At 37.5% G+C, this 25,187-nt stretch overlaps 2 protein-coding genes across 2 annotated transcripts; one reads left to right on the top strand and one right to left on the bottom strand.

Annotated features, from left to right (window-relative positions):
* Positions 1–753: 753 nt before the first annotated feature.
* Positions 754–2,683, top strand: LOC146137489 (uncharacterized). Its single transcript, XM_083394360.1, has 3 exons — positions 754–957; positions 1,967–2,059; positions 2,437–2,683. Exons 1-3 carry the CDS (start codon positions 824–826, stop codon positions 2,681–2,683), a joined length of 474 nt encoding a protein of 157 aa, XP_083250486.1. The 5' UTR covers positions 754–823.
* Positions 2,684–3,506: 823 nt separating this feature from the next.
* Positions 3,507–16,970, bottom strand: LOC146137488 (long-chain-fatty-acid--CoA ligase 1-like). The gene is made up of 14 exons (XM_083393259.1): positions 16,319–16,970; positions 14,202–14,316; positions 13,431–13,498; positions 11,872–12,073; positions 10,974–11,182; positions 10,384–10,512; positions 10,027–10,130; positions 9,024–9,132; positions 8,233–8,360; positions 7,860–7,975; positions 6,791–7,059; positions 6,105–6,221; positions 5,625–5,825; positions 3,507–4,100 (listed from the first exon to the last, which is right to left on the bottom strand). Exons 1-14 carry the CDS (start codon positions 16,910–16,912, stop codon positions 3,963–3,965), a joined length of 2,499 nt encoding a protein of 832 aa, XP_083249385.1. The 5' UTR covers positions 16,913–16,970; the 3' UTR covers positions 3,507–3,962.
* Positions 16,971–25,187: the final 8,217 nt, after the last annotated feature.

The following is a 25,187-nucleotide window of genomic DNA, read 5'->3' as shown; positions in this document are numbered from 1 at the left end:
ATAAATTTTTATGAAAGAACAAACTATAAAAAAGGTTGAGAACAAAAAACAGCGAAGCATATATCAACATAGATTATTTATTTAACCGTGCATTAGTGAGGTACTTGCTTCTGAACAATAAATTTCCGTTTTTTTATATTTCTTCTCAATTTCCCCCCAAGCTATTATTCCTGTGGAATTAGGTATAGTGACACAAATGAAACTAAATCCTTCAATAAATCTAGCGTTTTTTAATTGGTCTGTGGCCCACCTAAAAAGTTTCCATGGCCCACCAGTGATCCATGGCCCACTGGTTGAGAACCGCTGCTTTAGGCAGTAGAGGTAACATGGAACGTATGTTTAGAACTTTAGTGAACAACCGCAAAAAATGTTTTTTGGCGAATAGTTTTATAAATAAATTGCTGCAATACACTTTAAAAAAAACGCCATGGTTTAATTATTCTATTTGGTAATTTTGGAAATTCTAACAAGTCAAAGTACGACACCGCAATGAAGACATAATACTATTATTCGAGCGAAATACACCAGACGTGGTACCTCTGTCATACAACATAAGTACTATGGAATGAAAACAAAAGAAAACTGTTTGTTTTTACGTAAGCCAGAGAGTGAAGCTCGTGAAAAAAAACTAATTTTACCAACAGATGTATGTATTATTTTCGGTAGAGAATAGAAAATAAACTGCTTGCATTAAGAGGTGACAACAGCAAACCTAGAGGTGCGTTTATTTTTTAAACATTAGTGACTAAAAAAACTGTCTATCAATCGATTCAAATCGGTTAACCCATATCATTTCTCGCTTGGGTGGCAGCGTGATCGTGACATGCGGACAGAACATGAAAGCAACCGAGAGGCGAAAGCCATTCTGGATCGACTCTCTATCGACCTCGCGCGAAAACTAATTATTCTTGACAACAGAAGACGCCAGGTGGCGCGCTTGAGGGTGCACGAACTAAGGTATATATGATATTAACTTAGCCTGTGCTCGCTTTGTGATTTATCGAAGTAAATACGCCAATACTTTGCCTTCCTGAATAATGGTCAAGCACATAGTGAAAACAGTAACAAAATCAAAATATTATATTGCGCTAGGTCTAGGAAATAAGGACCTCGAAGCATTTCGAGTTAAATGGGTCAGTCTTTAGACATGTATCTGTCGCTCCTTATTAGGTGCTATCTGTCTTTTATCTCTCGTGCGTCTGTTATTTCCGCCATGTACCTTATTATTTTAAGGTGTTGCATAGCTTGAACGTTTTAAGTAAAACTAGAGATGGATTCGAAACGTGATATTTTTTAAAAAGACTAAAAAGACCTTAGTTTACGCTTTCACTGACCCTTTTTAAATTTAAGAGACGGTGCCATTATTAATCACAATATAGATTTTAGATCAGATGTTCCCAACCTTTTTTACACCGTGTCCCCCTTTGGAAATTTTAAGAAATCAATGACCGATTTTCTAAACATTTTGAAACAAATTGAGAAACGTTATTTTAATTAAAAAAATGGTTTATAACCGGTAGTTAGAACAATAAAATGATATAAATAGAACACCCATTAAACATGATAGTAGGCTACATTATTGAGTTATTACATTATTCAGTTAATGTGATGGTTGAGCTTGTTTTTGCTCTGGCAATGTCTTATTTGCTGGTTTGGTGGTGGAAAGAGCCAGTCGCATGTCATATTGAATAACCAAGACACTGCGCTGCCCTCTCTACAGAGGTAACATTGTTAAAAACCCAAATTTACAACCTTATGTTGCTGGGAAAGGCAGCAGCACTGTCATGACAATTTCATTAAGCTTAGGGTATAAATTACTTAGTTTTGCCCAAAATGTGGTCAAACTACCTTTCTCAAAACTCAATCGGGTTGCCGTCTCTTAGGGCTACAAGAGCTCATTAAATCCCCTAGGGGGGCACGACCCACAGTTTTGGAAACCCCTGTATAACCGGATTTCTCTTAATAGATCGATTGAGGCTCTTCACAAGTCGATCCACACGCATAGCGGCCACCTAGAATCGGCAGTGCCTACCAGTGGCAAAGAAGCAGAAGAAATAAGGTGGGTGAAACAATAAGGTTCCCCATACCTTCACATGTTTTAAGTTTCTTGCAAATAAGGTGATAAATTGAGGACACGTTACTTGGAAAACAACCTTATATCGAGGCTCACACAAGGGTAGGTAACATTGAGTAAATGTCGGCTTTTATTTGTTTCCAGCATGGAGGTAAAGCATTGACCTTTGGTATACGCTATTGAGAAGACCAAATGCAAAATTTGCCACAACTGTGTTGGAATGCAAAGCTTTATGCAATGTGATATACTGTCGCGTTGGCTTTGTATTTTCGCCTTACTAAATCTTTAAACCAAAATGCCTAACATACAGCAAAGCTACGTTAAATCCAAAAGCATTGAACTAAGCTCCCAATTCTATTTAGGAGAAAACACAACTTCAATCCTCGCATGACGTTCGGTTGCACAGATTTCCAAGCGGGCTTGACCGCTGCCGTTGCCAGGCAACAGTACCGGCTCAACTATGACGTCGACCACGTCATCGAACGTCACAATGCAAAGAAGAAGTTGACGTGGCCCAGCACACAGCATCAAAAGGTCAAGCCAAAAGCAAAAGCGAAGTTGACGATAACAGCTGATAAAGCAACGTCTCCGTGGCACAAGCCTCAATAGTAAACCTTTAGATGTTGTATATAATGTGATTCTTCGACTAGTTTGTACTTTGCTCTGGTGTCACCTAGAGTTGGATCAATTGTAATTGATGTAATTAATTACAGGTTTTAATGTAATTGTAATGCAATTGATGCATTTTCATTTTGTGTAATTGTAATTGTAATTGTAATTTGCTAAAATTTTGGCTCAATACATTGATATTAAGAAAACTCAAGTTTCAAAAAAGATTGTATTGTAATTGATGTAATTAATTACAGCTTTCAATTTAATTGTAATGAAATTGAAATATTTAAGGGAGTAATTGTAATTGCAATTGAACTGAATTAATGTAATTGATCCAACTGTGGTATGAAGTATTGCGAGTCTTTCTTATGACTATCATGCAATATTTGTTGCTAGATGGTAACGTTATAAATTCGGTTTATTTGCATTGACGAAGTTAGCGATCTGCATACAACAACATAACGCGCGAAACGAATGACAAATGGACTTTTAGAAAAATGCCTATAGCATGTGCAGTAGTGTGGTCATTAATGCAATCAGGCGATGTACTTTATAGTTTTACATGTACCCAACAACAGACTGTAATAATACAACGAAGCGTTCTCCACATTGACTATATGATATGATTTTGTATGCACGATAGAGATTACATGTTAGCAGTATGGGTTCGTCTAAATTACACGTAATAATGCTAATAGGTTATCGTCGTTTAACGAGGCAAAATGCCCTTAGTTTATTTTGATTTTAAACTTCCTGAGTAATATAACGTTTCGTGGGTTAAATACGTTGAAAACATTTCCACATACATTCCTACTCTGATAAGAAAAAACGCAAGTCCGCATACTTTAAAGATTTAGGACAAAACAGTCAAATAACATTAGAAAAGCGCGATACGCATTCTTTTGAGGTCGATATGAAACATATTTACAAACACGCAAATTGAATGGATACTAAACGCGAAAAACAGACAACGGACAAACTCTTTCGACAATAGGAATATTCATACAAAAATCGGCGTTGCAAAGCTTTTAATTTCTGACTGTCGCCGAAGCTCTTTATAAAATTGCTCGGGGCGAAATCCAAAATACTTGGGAAAAAAGAGTGCAAAAGTTAAATGCAATAATTATACGTTGTGTTAATCGTGTTATCGTCAAGACAAAAATGCTTCTTTGGGAGATTTCAACAAAAAGAGTGCCCGACTTTCCCGGCGGAAAGGTCACCTTGTCAAACAGTAGCAAGACATTTATCCTGAGCGTTAGGGGCGGCAACCTTTTTTTCACTGAAGGCCTTCGTACATCTTGGCGATCTCTTCCTTGTAACGAGCCTGAACCTGGGGACGTTTGGTCTTGAAAGTTGGCGTCATTAGGTTGTTTTCGATTGAGAAAGCTTCAGTTGTAAGGTGGATTTTCTTTGGCTAAACAAAAATAATTCGTTTTGAAGTTTTTTTTATTTTTATGTTGGTTATATTTAACATAGTTGCACACAGTGGCGTATCCGCGTCTTAAGCTAATGCGAAACCAAAATCAAGCGCAAAACGCCGTTTTTCGTTTCTTGTTTGTTCGACCGTAAACGCAGGATATTTTTTCTCTCGCATTTCCTTTTTCGTTCAGGCTGGCTGATTAGCAAGTGTGTGTTCGACAATTAACAACAATAAATCAAGCGGTCTCCGCTTTTTTCTCGCTTATAACGTCGAGTTAGGCGGTGCTGATGTTTCTCGCAGTTTGCCATTTCATAAACATTTCGACTATTTTAACGACGCAAGTGCGAAAAATTTTCGCCCTTTGCGCGAATGACTTTTATACGTCCGTTTTGATTACATTTTAATGCTGTATTTTGAACAGCGCTTCTTTACCTTTGCGCCGTGGAGGGCTGCCAAGTGCGTCGCGGACAAATGGAAAACGTGTTCAAAAATATTGGACATGTTTTTTTATTTGTAATTTCGGCAATGTAATAAAACTTGCAATAAATTTAAAAGAAAGGCCGTTATACCAAAAAAATCGTGTTCGTTTCGCTCGCCAGGTGTGCCCTCTATTAAAAAGGTTAAAAACACTGATTTTAGAACTATTGAATTGGCGTTTTTTATGTTATGCTAGTCGAATAACACCCGGAAAAGCGATCTTCGTTTAGTATGGCAGGTGGCGAAAGACGTGCTTGTAATTTAGCGTGGTCCCGTACATGGATCTACCAAAATCAATCACATATATATCACGATCTTGTTTTCGATTTACTGCTGAAGTTAACGATTGCACACTAAGCGGTATTATTTATGACGTTATCACAATCGCTGATTTATGACGTCATTAACGTCAGACGAAAAAGTGGTGAATTCCCAAAGTTGAAAATTCGGGACCCCCCTTTTCAAATGTCTGGATACGCCCCTGGTTGCACATTGTGCATCCTCGTAGAAAAATCCTTAAACATAGTCCAAAGTATTAGGGTGACGTTACTATGCTGGGTATCTTATTACAAACTTACAAAGAATGGTTTGAATAACGAATAAAATGTGCTTTGCACCAAGATTGTGTAGCATTTTTAGACCATTGTACTGTTTCACAAGATCAACACTTGCAAACAGTTGAAACCAAGCATAGTTAGTCCTGTTTTAAAGTTGTTTGGAATAACCTATCCAACATCTTCACTTTACGTGTGCTTAAGTTATTCTTTTCAAATCGCTTGACCTGACTTATGTCTTTTGGACAAAGTTACTTAAACTGACTTAAGACTTTCGGAATAAAATGACCGGACTTGACTTAAGACTATTGTTAAAGACCCTGATTTAGACTTCAGTCATTATGTCAAATACCTTGTGTTAAAGTTAACCTTTTCATTGAAAGTTTTTTTAATAAAATGGGGTTATTTATTACTATTTATTTTTCTAATATTTCAACTGAAACTTAAGACATTTTAAAACGACTCGTCACAACACTGTTTAACTTACAATTTCGAACCCTTGAAGGCCGCGTAGTTTTGCGTGGGCAACCAAGTCCTGGTAGATGAGATCTTTCACAGATTCCTTCTTACACAGCTCTTCGAAGTTCCCGTTCTCTCCTTTGGAGGAACACCATCCCGGAAGAGTCTCTTCATCTGGAACAACCACCGCAACCAGAGTGGCCTTTAAACTCTCGCCGTACAAGAATACCTGAATAAATTAACTCTTGTTATATTTTTGCGGTTGCCCGCACTTGAAATGTTAATATTAGGATGGGGAACGACTGTAGCACAAAGCGATTTGCATAGCTTGACACTGTTTTCTTAACAGGTTGTCTGCTTCAAAGTGATTTCTAACCCAGAGGTTTTTTCCACAAGTTTAACATTTGCACAACGAAAGATGAAAATGGAACAGTTCACATAAATGAAATACTACGTGAACCTTAAAACAGGTTCGAGAATGCCTGGTATAAAAAAAGACCCAGCTCACCTGTGCAATTGCAGCGCATTGGACGAGAACTTGTTCAATCTTCTCAGGCGCAATATACTCGCCCTGAGCCAGTTTGAAGATGTGCTTCTTGCGATCAATAATCTTAAGGGCTCCGTTCTGTTAAATTATTATGATGGTTAGTTATAAGTAGCAGCATTGTCAAAGTCTTTAGGACATTCGAAAAGTACAAAAAGTTAACTACTTCTATATTACTTTTGTTCCTATTGTTAGTTATGTTCTTGTATTTTTAAATTAGCTTGAAACGTCTGATACACTAACAAGAGTTGCAACGCTTATGTTTTGTCATTTTTAATTTTTTTAATTTAATTAAGTGGCCAATTATTTTGCTTGTGTTATAATTCTGCCATATTTACAACATCACAAAAAAGTTTCTGACGGATGTTAAAAGTAAAATCGAACTATACATTTTATTTTGATCTGCTTTTTAAATCTTGAGAAATGTAATGTTAGGTATAAGATTAAAGCCTTCAGCTCTAGTTACATAAGGTTTAATTTAATTTTTTAATATAGAAACATTAGTTATAATATGCCTTTCTAGTTTCACCAAATGCTGACCTGTCTTAAAAATATAAAATCATAACAAATTTTTCGGGATAACTTAAGTAATACATATAGCTTCTCCATTTGCAAGACAAGTTTATCAAGTCCATGAGAAAAACACTGACCTCGAGCCACATTCCCACGTCCCCGGAATGGAGCCATCCGTCTTCATCCAGCGCTTCCTTCGTCTTCTCTTCGTTCTTATAGTATCCTTGGAAGATATTGGGTCCTTTCAGGCAGATCTCGCCCTTGCCGTCCTTGGCAAAGTAGTTTTTCTCGGGAACGTCGACCAGCTTGATGAGATTGCAGAGAGCCGGGGTTCCAACGCTGCCCGAGAAAAAGTCGCCGGGGATAGACACAGACATTCCACAGGCGCCTTCGGTTTGGCCGTATCCTGCAATCAACATCGAGGCAATAAATGTTTAAATTTTTTAATCTTAATCCAAAACAGTAATATGTTAGTCGATTTTCTTGGCGTGAATCTCTGAAGGTCAGACTTTAGAGTAAGCGCCTGGGTTTAAGTTTACATCTGAGTTTCGCTTATTTTATATGTGGGAAAATCGCGTGAGTTCGTGAGCTCGATAGTGTGTGAATTCGGTATTGTGTAGGTTCGGTGAGTGAGCGAGCTCGTGAGTTAGTGGGTTCGTTAGAGAGTGTGTTTGTGAGTGCGTGGGTCCGTGAGTGGCTTCATGAGTTCGTGAGATAAGTGAGTGGGTTCGTAAGTAAGTGGGTTCGTAAGTAAGTGGCTTCGTAAGTAAGTGGCTTCGTAAGTAAGTGGCTTCGTAAGTAAGTGGCTTCGTGAGCGAGTGGCTTCGTGAGCGAGTGGCTTCGTGAGCGAGTGGGTTCGTGAGCGAGTGGGTTCGTGAGCGAGTGGCTTCGTGTGTATGTCAGTGTGATACTTTATAACTGTGTGAGTTTGTGGAATACTTAAATGTACGCCGAGTGTGATTTTACATTTGTCACTTCAATAGAGTCAATCTTATGCCAAAGTGGAATTGAAGTGTGAGTTTTCAAGTTTAGCAGTGTGAGTGTGGGTTAGCATCTGTATGTAGGCTAATTAGTATTGAAGGTGAGTAATATTTATGGTGGCGCGAACCTAAGTCTCTTTAAAAAGGAATCTGGCTCGCAGATAAATCTAAGCTATCAAGCTTCAACATAAAGGTAAGAATTTTTTTTCTTCAGGCATTTTTTTACCTTCAGTGATGGGAATCGACAAAGCAACTCTCATGAAATTAAGGACATCTTTGGAGATGGGGGCAGCCCCTGTTATGCAATACTTGACACGGCCGCCGACACGAGCAGAAACTTTTCTGAAAAATATGGAATTTATTGTCACCTAATATTTGAGGGACTTTATCTACAAGAATAAAAAGAAATGATTATTGCATAAACATTTTTTCAAGTCTGAGGATAATATTGTACTGTACATCTTAGCCTTATAGTAGGTTTTGCAACAAGCCAACTACAACTTTTATTAGGTTAGTAAAATTGTGCATATATCAGTTTGAGATCTTAAAGGTATTACTATTTGTTTTTACATCACAAAACTAATTGCCAGTTAACTCACTTGAATATGAGCGAATCCCAAATTGTGTTGCTGGCCACCACTCCTTTTCTCAACTTGGCAACCTTGGACTTAACAGCTCTCTCCAGCATCCACTTTTTAACTGATGACGACGCTACTCCAGCCCAGACCTGACAAAATTACACGTTTCACAATGATTTGATCTAAGTGCACTCAAGTCACTATTTTCAAATGACTTGACTTAATTCGTTTTGGCAAAATCAATTGGACCTGACTTGGGTCTTTTAGATAATTGACTTGACTTGGACCGAAGTCATTGGGTCAAATGACTCGGGTTGAAATTAAGTGTTTTCATTTAACATTTTATTATAAATATTGAGCTATTAATCCCATTTTTTACACGTAAAGCGATTATAATGCTACATGTTGTTTTTTGTTATTTTTTTAATTATTTTTCGAATTCTTGCCCATAATTGGGCGAGTTTAGCAATTTTAATGGTTAACTGTTTTATTATTATATTAGTGATTTGAGTTGGAAAATACTTTGGCGCACATAAGCACATAGATATAAAACTACTGCAATCAATTTAAAACAAGATCACAACATACCGCATTTCATGGCGTGAGCTTAAAAATAAATAGTAAAAAAACAATCTAAAAAGTTGAGGTATTTCAGCAAACTAAGCAATAAGGCATAATACACTTATGTACATAAAATGAATGTTTAAAAACTGCTGCGATATGCCTTTGCGAAACCCATATTTGTCACTTCAGTAGTCATAAGAACAAAACTTGAACACAATCATATGGAGTGTGCTGCATTGCGGGGATACCTTATCGTAGATCCTGTTCAGTAGTCGAGGTACGATCGGTAATACTGTTGGCTTGAGTTCTGCGAAGTCATCGAGAAGCAGTTTTACGTCTCCTTGGAAGAAGCCGCATCTGGAAGCAACAATATAATACAAGCAATTAGAGATGTCCCACAATATGGGTCCAATATCTGATGTCAATTGATAGTACGGTTACTCGTCCGATACCGGGGTGGTATCAGTGACGATCAAATGCCAAACTAATACATGTATTTTAGCCATAATCTGCCACCCATCGCAGCAATTTCTACCGTTAACGGTAAATTCATCAAAAAATGGTAGGCTGGTGGTAATTTAACTTCTTCACGCTAAGCGAATTTTGGCCTACTAACCTGATAAAAATTATCTTTGAGCGTTTTAATATAGTTTATGTAGTTTGTTTTACCTTAGTAATGACGTCATTCGGATCCGATCGAGATACATTATGTCTAAAATATCGGGTATCAGTAAGTAATCAAACATTCATACTAGTCATGCGATTTTTTAACATTTTCTTAAATTACGATATAACAACCAGAGAGTTTTCAAAGTTTAATGAGATTTCATTTATCCGAGTTGCAAATAATTCTGAAAAATTTTTCATTGTTGCAATAAAATAAGGCAATGACTTGATAAGTCTTGAGTCCAAAGACCTGGGTTGAAATTAGAAGTTTGTATTTAGTTTTTTAAATTGTGTGATGTTCTAAAAATCTGTAATGACTTAACTTGGGCTAATAATGACATGACCTGGGACTAAACTGGGAGACTGATAGTTCAAAAGACTTGACTTGGACTTGGGTTATTTCAAAATTTTCAAAATGACTTGTTTACATGATTGAAACAGTCCGCATTTCACCTCCTAGAAATGGCGTAAGAAATAATGACTAATTTACGAAGACAGTCTCTTTTATGAAAATAAATACTTAGATTTAGCTATTTAATGCCCTGCTACCTGACAGCTTACCATACGGAATATTATTGGTATTACCTGCCGCCTACGTAGTAGACTGCGATGACCATCAGCCGCTCGAAAATGTGGGCCAAAGGCAAGTAGGAAATGTAGACGTCCGTGTTGTTCATATCTAGGAAGCTCTGAGAAAGATGGATCAAGATTTTGTAAAAAAATTATTACAAACTATTACAAACTACAAACACAGGTATACATATTTATGATCTCGCACGTTAAATTTTAACCCCATCCTTTACCTTATTCCGACAAAGTTAGGTCTTATTCCAAAATAGTTAAGTCTTATTCCGAGGTAGTTAGGTCTTATTCCGACAGAGTTAGATCTTACTATTATGTATTACCGTTAGTACAACTTCAACCAAGCCGTTTCCTGCTCACCTTAGCACCAAGAGCGTAGATCCCAGCATGGTCAGCTACCATGTTGGCGTGGGTCAACATTACACCCTTAGGCATTCCAGTTGTTCCACTAGTGTAGCAGATCGTATGTAGGTCTTCAGGCTTTGGGGGCTGCAAAAGTTATAAATCCGCGTAAATTGATAGCAAGCAACCGCTGGTTGATGGACGCTATAGCGGTGTGAGATATATAAACTTTGCGTGTGGGATTTAGTATGAAAATCATCTAAGCTAGGGGTCGGTGATCTTACCTTTCCACAAGGTCACTGCTGTTAACTTTTAACAATTTCTTGTATTTTCGAGCAAAATAGTTGTTTGCTATTGAACTACTGCTCAGAAAGCGCACAAGTTAAACGACATTCTAACACGGCGAATTTGCTTTACAAGTCAAAAGAAAGAGACTTGACGATTTTTTTTTAAATGACTTGACTTGGACTTTACAAACTACTGGAGAGGAACTTAAGCAATTCCAACACAGCTTGCTTTAAACGTAAACTAAGTTTGTTTATAACACGATAGTAGGGTTGTGCGTATTTCCAAACTCCTGCGAACAATTAGAATAAAGTTCAACTCACCACGAAGTCCGTTTGTTCCTTGGCACCAGCCTCTTCTACCTCTTTGAAGGTCATGACCTTGGTGCCAGTCTCCTCGGCGAGTTTTTTGTTTTCTTCGTTCAATTCCTCAACGATAACGATTAGCTTGAACGAGAAAGCGCCTTCCTTCACTCCATTCAGAAGCATGGATGCTTTCTTGTTGTTGTCAACCACGATGTAATGCAGTTCGCCTGGTAAAATAGGGTAAAAGTAAGTTTCAGTAAGCATCTTGGGTTTACAGCAGGGATTCCCGACTTTTCAGTCTGGGAACCCTTTCAAGATACTAACACCTTTCGCGACGCCCTAGGTTTAACATTTCAAAACTTAACATTTATTGTTGCATGCTTTGTCACGCATTCGTTGAAGTTAACGTGCCATTAGCATATCAAACGGAAACACTTTGTATAACAATTTATACTGACTTACTCTCGACCCCTTACACCTGTTCAGGTCCCATAGTTTGAGCCCTGGTATATACAGCAGTGGTTCTTACTGTTTTTGCCTCAAGAGATTCTACGGTGAGCAGCGAAACTTTTCGTAATTTTAGATTGAAACCTTTTTCCTGTTACAACAATACATACAACGCAACCGCGACTGAATAAACACTATTCACAAGATAACTGCTGACATTGCGGTATCAGCCTCTTGCCTTGCAGTGAATTAGGGGCGATTTTCAATTTCTGATATTAATGTTTTGTAGAAAGTGTGCCGAACGCGAACATTCCTTTTGATTTTCTTGTAGTGCTACACGACAAATATTTGAGAACCACTGGCCTAAGTCTACCACAAAATTTGCCCAATTGCGTTTATTTTAGGTAATCAATTCAAGCAACGAAGGGCCTATTTTTTTCATTTAGCAGTAGCATATTTTAGGGCTTACATTGGGTGATGATATGCTTCATTGCCTCAACTCCCAGTGTTTCGTAGAGCGTGACGACCACCATAGAGTAATTGTTGCACGTCTGTTCTGCCACTTTCCATTCGACGCGATTTTGAGAGAAAATTCCGATGAACTGGCTCGGCTCCGCTTTGGCGCCCTCTAGCAGAAGTCCGGAGCCAAAGTTCTTGGATCGATCGAGAACCTGAGGGTTAGAAATAAATGAGAACTCTTTTGTGAGTACACCGAAATCCATCGCAGGATCGCCGAATCTGTCGATCAATGATGCAAGCAAGACAGGCTAGAATAACAACTAGCCTGCAGTGAGGTTCGAACTCACGACCTCCGGGACCGTCGCTCTACCAACTGAGCTACACAGGCTCAGAGAGAAGCGAGTCGAGAAACACTTCAGACAATTACACTCTGAAGCGATTAGACAAATTTAACTCTAAACCCATTAATTTTTTAATTGCTTTTTGCCATTTTTATGTTCATTTCAAATGAGAAATAATCCTTTTCATGGTCATGGCTTTTTTCTTGTCTATTATTTTGTTATAATTATTACATGATTTATGATTGCGTGATGCTGCGACAAATATTGGGAAATTTTGAAATACTGAACGTGAATGCAGGACATTTTGATATCCCTAGAGTTGACATTTATATGTACGCCATTGGCAGTGTTTCTCCACCCCTTTAAGTCAACAAAACATTAAACAAATTTTTTATAAAATCTTTTTTTTAGAAAAACAACAAAATTTTCTAATTAAATTACGATGAATAATTTAATTACGATCCATCACATCGCTCTGGACCGATTTCAATAAATCCAACTATGTGAACTACTGCAGTCGGCGACCCAATAAAATTAAACTGTGGCTCAATTTCGTGGCTCGACCCCTAGGCTGAGAAACACAGCTGTGCTCTAACGCAGTGCTTCCCAACGCATGGGTCGCGACCCTAAGCTGGGTCGCCTGAAAATTTTTTTGGGTCGCTTTATTTTAGGCATAACATATCTTGGACGAAAAAATAAGAATAAAAAAGGTTTAAAACATGAAGAGATCTTAAAACTGAAAATTTAAAGAGAAGTCACGAAGCGTTTTATGTCGAGACATCGGAAAGCTTTGTAGAATGTTCGTAGTGCAATAACATTTAACAGTTTTCCTTTTAATTATTGTTATTATAATATTAATATTATTGTTATTGTTATTGCTGAGTTTCAATTAATTATTAGGCTTACGAAAAATGGCAAAACGATCATACAATAAAGATGGTAGTTGAGGCCGACATGCGGCTATATCCCAAAAACTCATTAGCAGCAAGCGAGCACAGCTATCTCATTAGTGATTTAATAAATATACTATTTTCGGAAAAGTTAAACGCAATCTTGTATGGTTTTTAAAATATTACGACAATTTGCTTGGGTCGCAAGATTTTACCGAAGTGAATGTTTTCATAATTACGGTTGACAAGTGTTTTGGTGCTTTTTAGCAAAAGCCAGGGTACAACCAAGAAGTTAATACAATCGGATGCATAGTGCATATTTCCAAGTCAATTCTTACCTGCTGATATGTGAGCCATTGGTAAGGAGTAGTGGGTGATGCTTTCCATCCTACGCAAGGCCCTCCGTCTGGAAAACAAAATAAAAACGACAGCATTAAAGCAACTCAAGTCCTTCTTAAAAAGTTTCGTTATTTGACAATTTATTCTGCTATCGATTCGCGATAATTTGCACGAAAAAGTTTCGTGGTCCGATCCAAAACCAAAATACTTCATTGCTATGTTTAAAAAAGCCAAATCGATAAAAGTATAACTCTCGGAGGCCTATTTTTCAGGTTGTAGTGCCGAAATTGCTTTAGCGTGTTACCCGTAGTGGTTATCATTGTGATTTTGATAAATTTACTTTTCAAGTTTGAAATCGCTGCGTTAAATCGCAAATCATTAAGCTCAAAATTCCTATTCTAATCTGGTATGTGATCGGCACCTATACTAATACCACTTGGCATCTGGTATCGGCTCCGATCAGATATTATCGGACATCCCTAGTCCTACTGCATGCTTTAAAGTGTTTAAAAAGGTTTAACATAGGATAATGAGTGGATGAAGTATGTCTTGCAGGTAGCAACGCATATTTGGTGAAGCGCAAACATTTTGTCAACGGAAACAATTGTACAATCGTTCGTTTTTTTAGCAGAAGACAAGTTACAGCGGTTCACAACACCACTTTAAACAGTATCAGACTATTATTGTTATGTTGAAATGGTACCAAAAAAAAAGTGCATGGCCGATTTCATAGCAATCAACCGTTGCAATCCAATGTTAAAATAACTTACTAGACTTTCTGAGACCTCTATTGAACAGGTCGTAAAGCGTTCTAGTTTCTGGTTCCAGGTAGGCGATCGGGTGACCGTTTATCAGCATAGGACAAGCTCGCACCGTTTCATCGCCCTGAACAACAATACGTTTAAGTTGCTAATGTGCAGCTTAAAAAGCGGGCTTAGGTTTAGGCAAAGTATTCTCATATATGGGGATATGTTCGATACTTGACATTTTCTTCTGACACTTGATACCCGATATTTGAAACAAAAAGTATCGCAGTTTGCAAAGTAACCAGGAGGTGTCCAACGTTAGATCGCGCAACATTCAGAATGTGTTTTACGTGTATTTTTGCAGGTTAGATTGAATGCAAAGTTCCATATATTAAATGCAAAGTACCAGGTTATATTGAATGCAAAGTACCAGAGTTGTAATGACTCAAGTCAATGACAATGACTTGTGCACTTAAGTCACTGTTTTCGGAAGAACTTAACATATCTGTTGCGTTTTTGTTATTTTTAGTTCAATTAATGCTTAAAATGGACATTTTATTAGCTTATCGTTTTATTTTTATGTCAATGACTTGACTTGGAATTAACTTACTCTAATAATGACTTGACAGGTCTTACGTCATGTCAAAATGACTGGGCGCCCTAAACTACTTCAAACACAGAAACAATAAACCTGTAATTTTACTAGAAACAACACAGTTTTGATAGGAAAGTGACACTCCAAATAGGACAGGACAAAAATTTGTTGCAGTTTACATAACGATTATTCACAAGCACCCAAGCAATGAAACTTTACAATTTCGGTGCACGTTTGGTTAAATTTCCTGTTACATAGCAGATAGCGTATACCAATTTTTCACAAAAAAGTACATTCTGAGCGCAACGTTACAGCTTAAGGCACGACAGATAGAGTCGTGTTATGTCAAACTGGTCTGTCTCAGGCTAAAGTCCACTTTTCGACCCGCGGTTCTTTGCGGGGTTACTCGCGGTCACTCGGCGGGTAACTCGCGGTCACCTCAACATCGCGTTGTTTTGGGCAATGCGGGTGCAGCCATGAATCATTCAGCAGCAGTTTTAACGACATTTTCAACTAACAAGCCTTTAAAACTTTTCCATTGGAAATAAACCACTTTTATAGGATTCCCAAATACATTTTGTTTAACCTGGTAGAGCTGTATTCGGCCCGCAGTATATACTTTCATTGCTTTCGAAAAGCATTTCATTGAAATATTTAAACTTTTTGGGCCTTCTTTGAAAATGACTAGGGACAGATTGGTTAAGAGGGTTTGTCAATTTTTTGGTATGACAATTTTGTAAAAGTTTGTTTGACTCTTTGCTGCATTTTTTTGCGTAGCAATGATTTCGAATGCAAATGGATAAATCTATGGAAATAAGATTGATTATGAGATTCCCTTATAAAATTTCAGGTCTCCGCTTTCGCATTGTTTCACGTTATTAGGTGAACGGCTGCAGTTCAGAATGTGGTCACCGATAAAAGTTATGTAAAAAATGCAATGCATTTTTAGTCTTATCGCAATCCCATCTTGAAAAAAAATATATGCCGTTTCGCGTTCCATGTTATATTGTCCTGGGTTTAATCAAAATTAGCCGCAACCAATATATACTTGGCGGCGTTTCACAAAATGATTCTCAATGTAGCCACCATATACACTATTTATGGAACAAATCAAGAAAAAAACTATATATATATGTTTGTAAAAGGTGAAAATGTTGGGCCCCAATCCAATATTCATAACCACCAGACTCTAATAGTTTAATTAGTTATAGATACTGAGCAGTACAAATATTATGAATTATGGCTGAAAGTAATAATATAATAAGGAAATGCGAGGCAATTTTACGTCAGAGCAGAACATCTGCAAAAAGTATCCTTTGGAAACGTGGCGTTGTCATTCGGTATTCAAATATGCAACTAAAATTGTTGTTTCAATGTTTAAATTCAAGGAAATAGCGGAAAGGTCTGGTGAAAAAACGTCAGTTTTTAATTGTTTTACGCCGTTACGTACCGCTCCGATTTACCTTCACCACTGATGTGAACTGTAAATTGCATATTCAACAAATTGGCACAAGCTGTTAAATCCAAAGCAAATACACTAGCTTACCCCGACGGCTACAGTCTGCTTCTTGCAGAGCTCACTTGGGTCGATGTGCTTGTAAGTGCAATTGGGGTCAGGTCCCTCTTCTTTAGGGGCGTCCCCGTTTGTCGGCTTCGTTTGTTCCTCTCCGCCAGCCTCGACGGCAGCTTGTACTTGTCCGTTTTCGGCTTGTTGCTGTTCCTCTGCTTGTTGTTCGGGTTCTTCTTGTTTGGGCGCCTCCGCTTCAGCCTGCTGTTGGGATTCTTCTTGTTGAGTTTCAGCTTGTTGGGATTCTTCTTGTGCTGTTTCAGCTTGTTGGGATTCTTCTTGTTGAGTTTCTGCTTGTTGGGATTCTTCTTGTTGAGTTTCTGCTTGTTGGGATTCTTCTTGTTCAGTTTCTGCTTGCTGGGCTTCTTCCTGTGCGGGTTCAGCTTGTTGAGATTCTTCCTGTGTGGCTTCAGCTTGTTGGGATTCTTCTTGTGCGGTTTCGGGTTCCCCGGCGGCTGCTTCTTGCTGTGTTTCAGCTTGTTCGGGTTCTTGTTGTTGTTGTGTTGCTGTTTCTTGCTGTGTCGATGGAGCAGTGTCCTCGCTGGTTTGCGCGGTTGTCTGTTCGTCACTCATTATTGTACTTCTCAACAGACAACTTATATAAATTTTGTACGAAAGTATAGATTGTCCTACACGCTACAAGATAAAGGTAAGTAAAAATTATGTTACAACTTCGGTTCAGCTGAGACGTATGTAATCGTATAAGAAAAAAACAACGCAGCAAAAACGTTTTTTTGGCAGCTGCACAAGAAATTTCAAGTCATTCACATCAAATTGGACTCAAAACATTTTAACAGAGGAACTTCGCGACTACGCGTTGCTTAATTAGTACCATGACCTTTTTTATACAAAGCGTTTGGATTATTCTTGTATCTCTATATTAACAAATATCTAATTTACTTAAATGTCTTATGTAGACAAGTCCACCGTAAACGCGTATCAGTCGGCAATATTGCCAAAAACCGCACATAAATGAAATTTCCACCATATTATTATTGCCACTACAGCGAACAGTTATTCTAGACCAGGTGGATTAGGCGAAAAAAATACTTGCCAAACAATCTTACAATTTTCTCAGATTTCGTAGAAATTTTGCTCAGAACCATATCTCAATAAAACTAACGTACCAAATCAAACAGCCACACGATTATTGGCCGTAACTCAAGGGTTGCGAGACACTGCATTACAGGATCATGGGTAATACTAATTTACGGAATGATGAATGGTCGGAATGGTCGGAACGCTCACTATTTAAGTGTTACCCCGTTAAAACAATTATTAAACCAACGCACAATATTTGGGTTAGGGTTGGGGTTAGCGTTTGGGTAAAGGTGGGTCAAGTGTTATTATATTTAATAATAATACTCTGAGCGTTCCGACCATTCCGACCATTCATCATTCCGTAAATTAGTGTTACCCCAGGATTATGAATCGTCACAGCCAAACAAGCCTTTACGTACAAGAAGTTAGCGTTATCTGTCAAAAATGAAAACTTTGTCTATTACTTGTGCAAAGAGGGGTAACTGAATTAAAGATCCCAGGTTTCGTTAAGTATACACTTTAGTAACCGCCTAAAAAACTTTTAGGGACCTCAAGTATTTCATCATAGCTGCTAATTATCTGTTGTAGTTACACAAGTAGCTATAGTATACTTTGACAGAAATTTGACAAAATTTAGACAGAAATTTGCCTATTCAGCTATTAAGACTAACGTTTTGACTCTTGTAAATAACAAAACTAAATCTTAGATAAATAAGCAAAATAAATGCGTACCTTAAAAAGCCCATTAATAGATTGCCTTATTTAAAACGAAGTGCCAAAATCACACTCTCCGGCAAAGAAAAAAACTGGTGTACTTTTTTCTTTGATTCTCCATACTTCAAAATTGGACGTGTGTTTACGTTAGCAAAGTGGCCTGTTGTAAAAACTTGAGGGCTGCCAGACAAATTTTCCCAGCGAAATTACGTCACCGCACGTATATCCTTCCCCCAACAACCCTTCGGGCTGAAGATGTTTATGCAGAAGTTATCCGCTGAAACTAACTTTCACGACTTGGAATCGTAAAACTGTAATGCAGCGGGTACAAGTGTACTCAATTGCAATTTCTTGCAACATAAACGTATAATATTCAGAACTGTTGTTTGAATTGAAAGGCCAATGATGGTTAAACGCATCTCTTACTGCGAACTATAATATTGGACGTAAAACTGCAAAACAGCAGTTACCAGTGTACTCAAATACAATTTCTTGCAACCTAAACGTTTGTTGTTCAGTACTGCTGCATTAAAAGGACCATGGTTAAACGTATCTTTAACCGCGAACTATAATATTGGATGTAAAACACACACCTTTCGAATTCGTTGGATTGGAACGCAATATAAAAGCCTATTATTCTTGTGTAGCTTGTAAGCAATATCGACACGAATGTTTACACAGCAATTTACGTGAAGGTGACGCAAACATCAAATATATGTAATTTGTTTTACAACTATTAGACTTCTATTGACTGCAGACATGAAGCAACGGGCCAAGATAGACACTTAACGAAATGTAAAGGGTCACATTGAATTACCTAACTTGTTGATACAGAAATTGTCTAATTTTAAATATGGAAAATGTTGACAAGTTTTCACAAAATCGTGCGTCATCAAGTCAAAGTAGGGATCTTTAATTTGCTGTAGCTGCCTAACTTATTGAAAGGAATTACATAATTTATGACGGCGTTAGCTTTGCGTTTGACAAGCGTTTATATATTTTGAATTAAACTTCGGTATGTTCTTGCAAAGCGATCTACTTTTTGCTTCAACGAAATAACTATTTACAAATAATGCAATACATTATTAACGTAAAGCTGTTGAAAACTGGTCAGTTTTACATAAATAACTTCTGCTACTGCCAGTGGTTGTCTAAAAACCACACTAAACCCACAACTCCGTACTTGTTTGCCTCGCAAAAACTCCATAAAACCGGTTTGCAAAAACTCAATAAAACCACTTCGCAAAAACTCAATAATAAAACCACTTTTACCACGGCCGCCAGCAAGATACGACATACGCCACGCACCAATGGCACTGGCTTATGTGGATATGCTGAGCTAGCCTCGTCATAGACCTCGGACAATTTCCGTGGTCAGCTTAGTCAGGTCATGTAGGGAGAAAATCTACAGCGGCTTGATTCGTATTGGGTCAAGCGTGTAGGAATTCCTGAAACAATTTCCCGAGGAATTTCGCGAAACTGGCTTGCGGACTACATTCCAACCTTGATGCTGTTAAAGTTACCCATTAGTTCGGCAAAACGGGCCCAAGTGACTACTAAAAATATTAATATTTAAGTTTTTGCGTATAGTTTGCTTTCCTATAATAGTAAAAAGCGTCTTGCTTTTGTGAAACTTGCCTTTTCGCAGAAAAAAATGTGTGACCGGTGTTTAAAGAGACGCTACTGAAAGGTGTATTTATTACCGATATTTTTGGTTGACTATTATTTCTAATTGATCCAATCCGTGTGCTAAAAAAAATAATATTAAATTTTCAAGCCCAAAATGGTTTGAAAAGGCATCAAAATAGGGTTAGTGCGACTGTTAGTCGTCAATTAGCCTTTCATAGCCGTATTGTAGCATTTTTAAGATTTTAGGCATTTAGGCGTTCCAGGCTACTACCCTTGCGTTAAATTCTTGGCAAAAAGCAGGGCGCTGTTTTAGACAATTTGTGGGGTTGTAACTGGCTTGCGTTATTTCAAGTTGCTTTAACGAAAAAAACACCTTTTTTGCTAATGCAGCAGCCTATGTTGAACATCAGTTTTAAAAACCAGGTGCGCCATTATAGCATTGACATAAACTGCTGACATGCTGCAAAACTTGAACCACGTTTCAAACAATTTACCTTTAACATCCTGAAAAATTGGGACCTTATCTTTTGAAATTTTATCACCTAAATTTCAAGTAATTGCTAAACATGGGTGAGTAATTTCAGTAAATAAAATAATGTCTGAAGTTCATGGAGAACCTTAAATATGATAATTTTTCCTGTGAATTGATTTATTTTACAATTTTTACAAGATGTATTGTCGAACCATTTGCGTTTGCTGAAAACACTTCAACATCTAACAGTATACAATATCTGAGGGATTTTTAAATGTAACGTAAGTATTCATTTGCTGTAAACCGTTCATTTAAACATCACATGGAAATATTTGATGAAAAAATTCAATATATTTTATCCAAAAGCAAAACGCATACAAAAAGCAGCAAAAGAAACCAAAGTGCAAAATCTAACAAGTTGTTACAAGGTCCTTCATAGATTCCGATATTTACTAAAACACTGTTTTACGCCAAGTTTCCCAAATACCGCTGTTATTCCAACAGCGCAAGGCTATTTCAAAGCTGACTGCCAAACTGCAATATTGCCAAAACTAACTAGCATTCAAGAAAGGGCGCGAAACCGACAATACAGCAGCCAACCAGCCTGTCAGCCATTGTTGCTAGTGCTGTAGTAATATACTTATATAGTAGTAAAGCGCTTTCCCAATGCTTACGCGTGAAATTCGATATTTTCCCAAATCGTGCGGCGCACCGGAAGCAATGTTGGCGCTTACAAGCCGGCACCAGGGCACCGTGTCCTTGCTATGGTAGTAAAGCGGCTGAATATCAATGCTACACATGGATCACCGATCAGCAATTGAAACTGACACTACTACAAGGTTGTCAGTATTTGGACACAGCAATAGGGCGACAGGTGAATGGGTATGAAGCATTGCTATTTTAGAACGCTTGACTGAATATAAGCTGTTTAGAAGGCTGTACTAAATGAAACGAAACGAAATTATTTTGGAGACTTTTTGAAAAGGCTTGCCAATAATAAGGCTTGCCAATAATACTTAAGCCAACTTTGCATTGGCAAAACAGTAGTTGCCAAACGCTTTATTGGATGCTATTTCATACAGATTAACAAGCATTAAGGTTTATAAACGTAAATTATTGACATTGGTTTTCGTAACTTTTGTTTGGTGTATTTTGTAAAACAAAGAACTGTTCCGGATCAGTGTATCACAACTAACAAATACCGATTTTACAGTGAAAGGTGCTGTGTGAAATAGGGATAAAACGTCATTACAGCTATTGGGGAGAGTTTAAAGCCGAAACGAAAAACTAGTAATGCAATATTAGTTAGCTAACTCAATGCAAAATTAACTCCTGGCCCTAGAGAAAAACGCCCTTGCTGCAACAAATCATTGTCGATTTTTGTTTACAAAAAATTGTTTAGAAGACGCTGAATAACAAACAAAAAATTCCATAAACTGTTGCTACCAGGCATAGTAATAATTATCAAATAATAATCAAAAACAGCTCCTCTGGTAACAAAAAGTCCAAAGTCCAACGTTTTATTAACTCAAGATTGCAAATCATGCGAAAACTTAGGCTGGTTGCTGTTGCCTTAAATACAAAGCCTCGCAAAAGCAGCAAACGGCATTTTACTTACGCGTGTAATACCCACCACGCCAAAGCGCCAGGCACTCGTCACGAACAGATTGCACGAAACTTCGAGTGAAATTCTTACGCGGAAAACGCAAACAACGCAAGGAGGCCTGACGTCACCGGAAGACGAGCCGACTTGTGCAATATGCGTCGTTGTGTAGAGTAGATCGTCGGATACGTAAGCTTATAACAACCGCGCTCAGCCCGCCTGTACAGTGATATGATACGCGCCCGGCGTCATGCTTATTTCGTCACCAGTGAAACATCCTCGAATTTAGGAAAGAGTTAGAAATGTCATACTAAAAACAAACCTTTCTGCTGATTTCGTCAAAAACATTCTCGAAATCAGAAAAGCGTTACAAATGTCTATTTGTCCTCCTAACGAAACAGATCTCACCTAATTGCAAACATTTTTGCTAATTTGCTCACCGCAAAAAAATCCTCGAAATCAGAAACGCGTTAGAAATGTAAGACTTTTACTAACTTAATGAACCCAATTTAACTTAAAAACAAGCATTTATGCGGACTTTGGCACCGCAAAAAGATCCTCGGAATAATAAACGCGTTAAAAACGTCAGAGTTTTTCTGACCTAACGAAACAAAACTTGAACAACAACTCAAAAACAAAACATTTCGCAAAAAACATCGTGGAACTTAAAATGCAATTCTAAACAACATAAAGCTTTAAAAAAACAATAATTTTGTGAAAAGAAAACATTTATCGAAACAGGGGTGATTTTTATGATATTTTTTTCAAACACCTGTATCACAACTTAAATTTGGCCGACTTGACGATGCATCCATACGACACGATATAATAGTGGCGTTAACATTTAAACGGCATTCAGCTGCAACATCTAAGTTAACTTGAGCCAAAAAATACCGGTAAGTGGTCGCATTGAGGTTGACAACTTTCAGGGGAAATCTTGTGGGACGAAACAAGATACCGCTTTTCCGGGTGGTGGGAATTCTAAACATTTCGTCTAACGCTTTTCTTCCTGCGTTATATTTTGAGAAATAGTATGCTGAACAGACGGTATGGCAAAAGGGCTAGAAAATGAAGAACGTTATAATCACAATATAATTTATAAAACGTTTTGACACTTTATCTTTGTGCTAGAGGCCTTAGTACAGACCAACCAAAATAAAATGCAAAAAAGAAACACATTACTGGCAACTTTAAAAAATATTTGCCGTCTAGTACAGACTTTCGGGCAACCTTGCGGTTAAGTCATTTTGTTTTGCGCGATATACACATGCAAAAAACGTGTCAGAGCCGCAAAACAACGTTCGCAATGATATGCCGGCTTCGAATGTCGCATCGAGTCTGCCGTGATTAATCGTAAACAGATACGTCACACACACTGAATAGGTCAGCAGAGCGTCAGCTATGATAACCACTGGCCTCGTTTTTCTACCGAGCTCGACTCTACTTAGCTTGCAGGCCTAGCTTAACTCGCCCCAAAGCAATGTTGGTCAGTCAAGGTAAAATTGCTGCCGGTCGAATTAATAAGCTCACTACCAAAAGCAATTATCTCGTTGTGCTTAAAAAGAGGATTTCCTTATTCGTACCTTGATTGGTATGTGATTTCTTAACTTCATTATCATTTTAAATTCAATTTCAAATGTGGTTATCCCTAAAAGATTGTATCATATCAAACGGTTCTGAATTTCGCCAAAGTATCGTAAAAATACAACTCAAGTGTTATAGAAATACTATGGTAACTGAAATACTATGGTAACTCCCATATATAACCAAAGTGGTTTACACACCACTTAAAATTGCAAGTTGAAATTACAACCAAAAAGGTGCAAAATGATTACCAAACCCGGTATAGATATACTTAGAATAAATCACGTTCTCAAACCTTCACAGTGTCTTAAACAAAATACTAATTTAACCAAAAATATAGAACCATTTTAATGCAAATACAACCAATCAACTTTATTTCGTTTTGATTTCCTAAATCAATCATTCCTTCGACACACTTTCCACATCTAATGAAGCAATGAAGCGGAATTTCTATTAAACCAAACAATTCCCGTATTTTACCACGTGGAAGGCTTAAAGTCCAATCACCTATAGATGTGAAAACCGGGAGTTTATTTCCTCACTTTAATAATTTTTAAAAATCGACACTTTAATAATTTTTATTTTAATGATAACGTTTTAGAATTATTAAAAGTTTCATACACTTGGACGTTTAGATCATTCTAGTAATATGCGGCTAATTCAATTCTAATTTCGTTCGTCAATTGCTGGCGTGCTCTTTGTAGTTCTAATCTAATTCGGATTTTCAAAAAATGCGACTTTGTCCATTTTTAGCCTCTCAGTGAAACAAAGAACTTAACGTAATACTGTCTGGTCGGAACGACTTGTGAGTGCTTTTTACAATCTGAAAGCGATTAAATGAAATTGTTTTTAATAAATTAAATGTAATTCTAGTTAAAAATCTAGTTTAAATTGAGGTTTTGAGAATTCGGTAATTCTAAACTAATTTGAGAAGCAAAATTATCTAATTCTAATTGTAACCTAATTTGAAAAACTGAAATGCCCTTTCACAAGACTAGGCTATCTCCTTCCATGCATAAACAAATATTTCGGGTGCATATTTGTGCACTACATCTAAGGAAACCTAGGGTAACTTGTTGCAAACGTCACGTTTTGACGTAACTTTGTGACGACATTTCTAAAAAAAATTCCTGCGTTCCGGAAAGACGATTATTCTACTTTCCCCCCTGCACAGCAGGTAACAATAGCAATGAGCAAAAACTATGCACAGTTCCGCGCTGAGCTGGAAATTACGTCTGAAATATTCGCAGCAAAATGCGGGCAAAACAACTTGAAGCGTCACCCGATGCGTCAGATACGGCGTTTAAGTCACCCAGTTTGCAACATTACATCCTGTGCGGCGGAGACACGCTTATCTATCATCTGTTGTGTTCGACACAATACATTTTGTCGTCACAGAGCGGAGGAAAGTCATCGCCAGGTCACGCCACAAAGGTTACTCTGTGTCAAAGAACAGTTTGATTGTTGTTTTTTGAAAAACGCAAATCGTGTGTGTTCACTAACAACAAGCCTGTGACAATTTAAGAAAACGATTATATTCACTGGTAATTAAAGTCTTGGTCTTGGTGAAGTTCTGATGTGAAAAGTATGTGAAATCCCTTTGAAAACCAACATTTTCAAAGCTGGTTCTTATTTTTCTATCCATTATTTTAAAAGATAATGTACAATAAAATCCTACTTTGCAAACTCGACATTAGTAAAAAACTCTTTTTCTAATTGATTTAAAAAACTATTTTGCAAATTGCTTTTCGACCTTCATATTGTGGTAGCCTTCTTTAGTAATCTTTGTAAATAGCCTTTTGTTT

This window comes from Ascidiella aspersa, chromosome 7 (genome assembly GCF_963924565.1).
Source record: "Ascidiella aspersa chromosome 7, kaAscAspe10.2, whole genome shotgun sequence".
NCBI classification, from domain to species: Eukaryota; Metazoa; Chordata; class Ascidiacea; order Phlebobranchia; family Ascidiidae; genus Ascidiella; species Ascidiella aspersa.
This window is presented reverse-complemented; position numbering and strand designations above follow the sequence as displayed.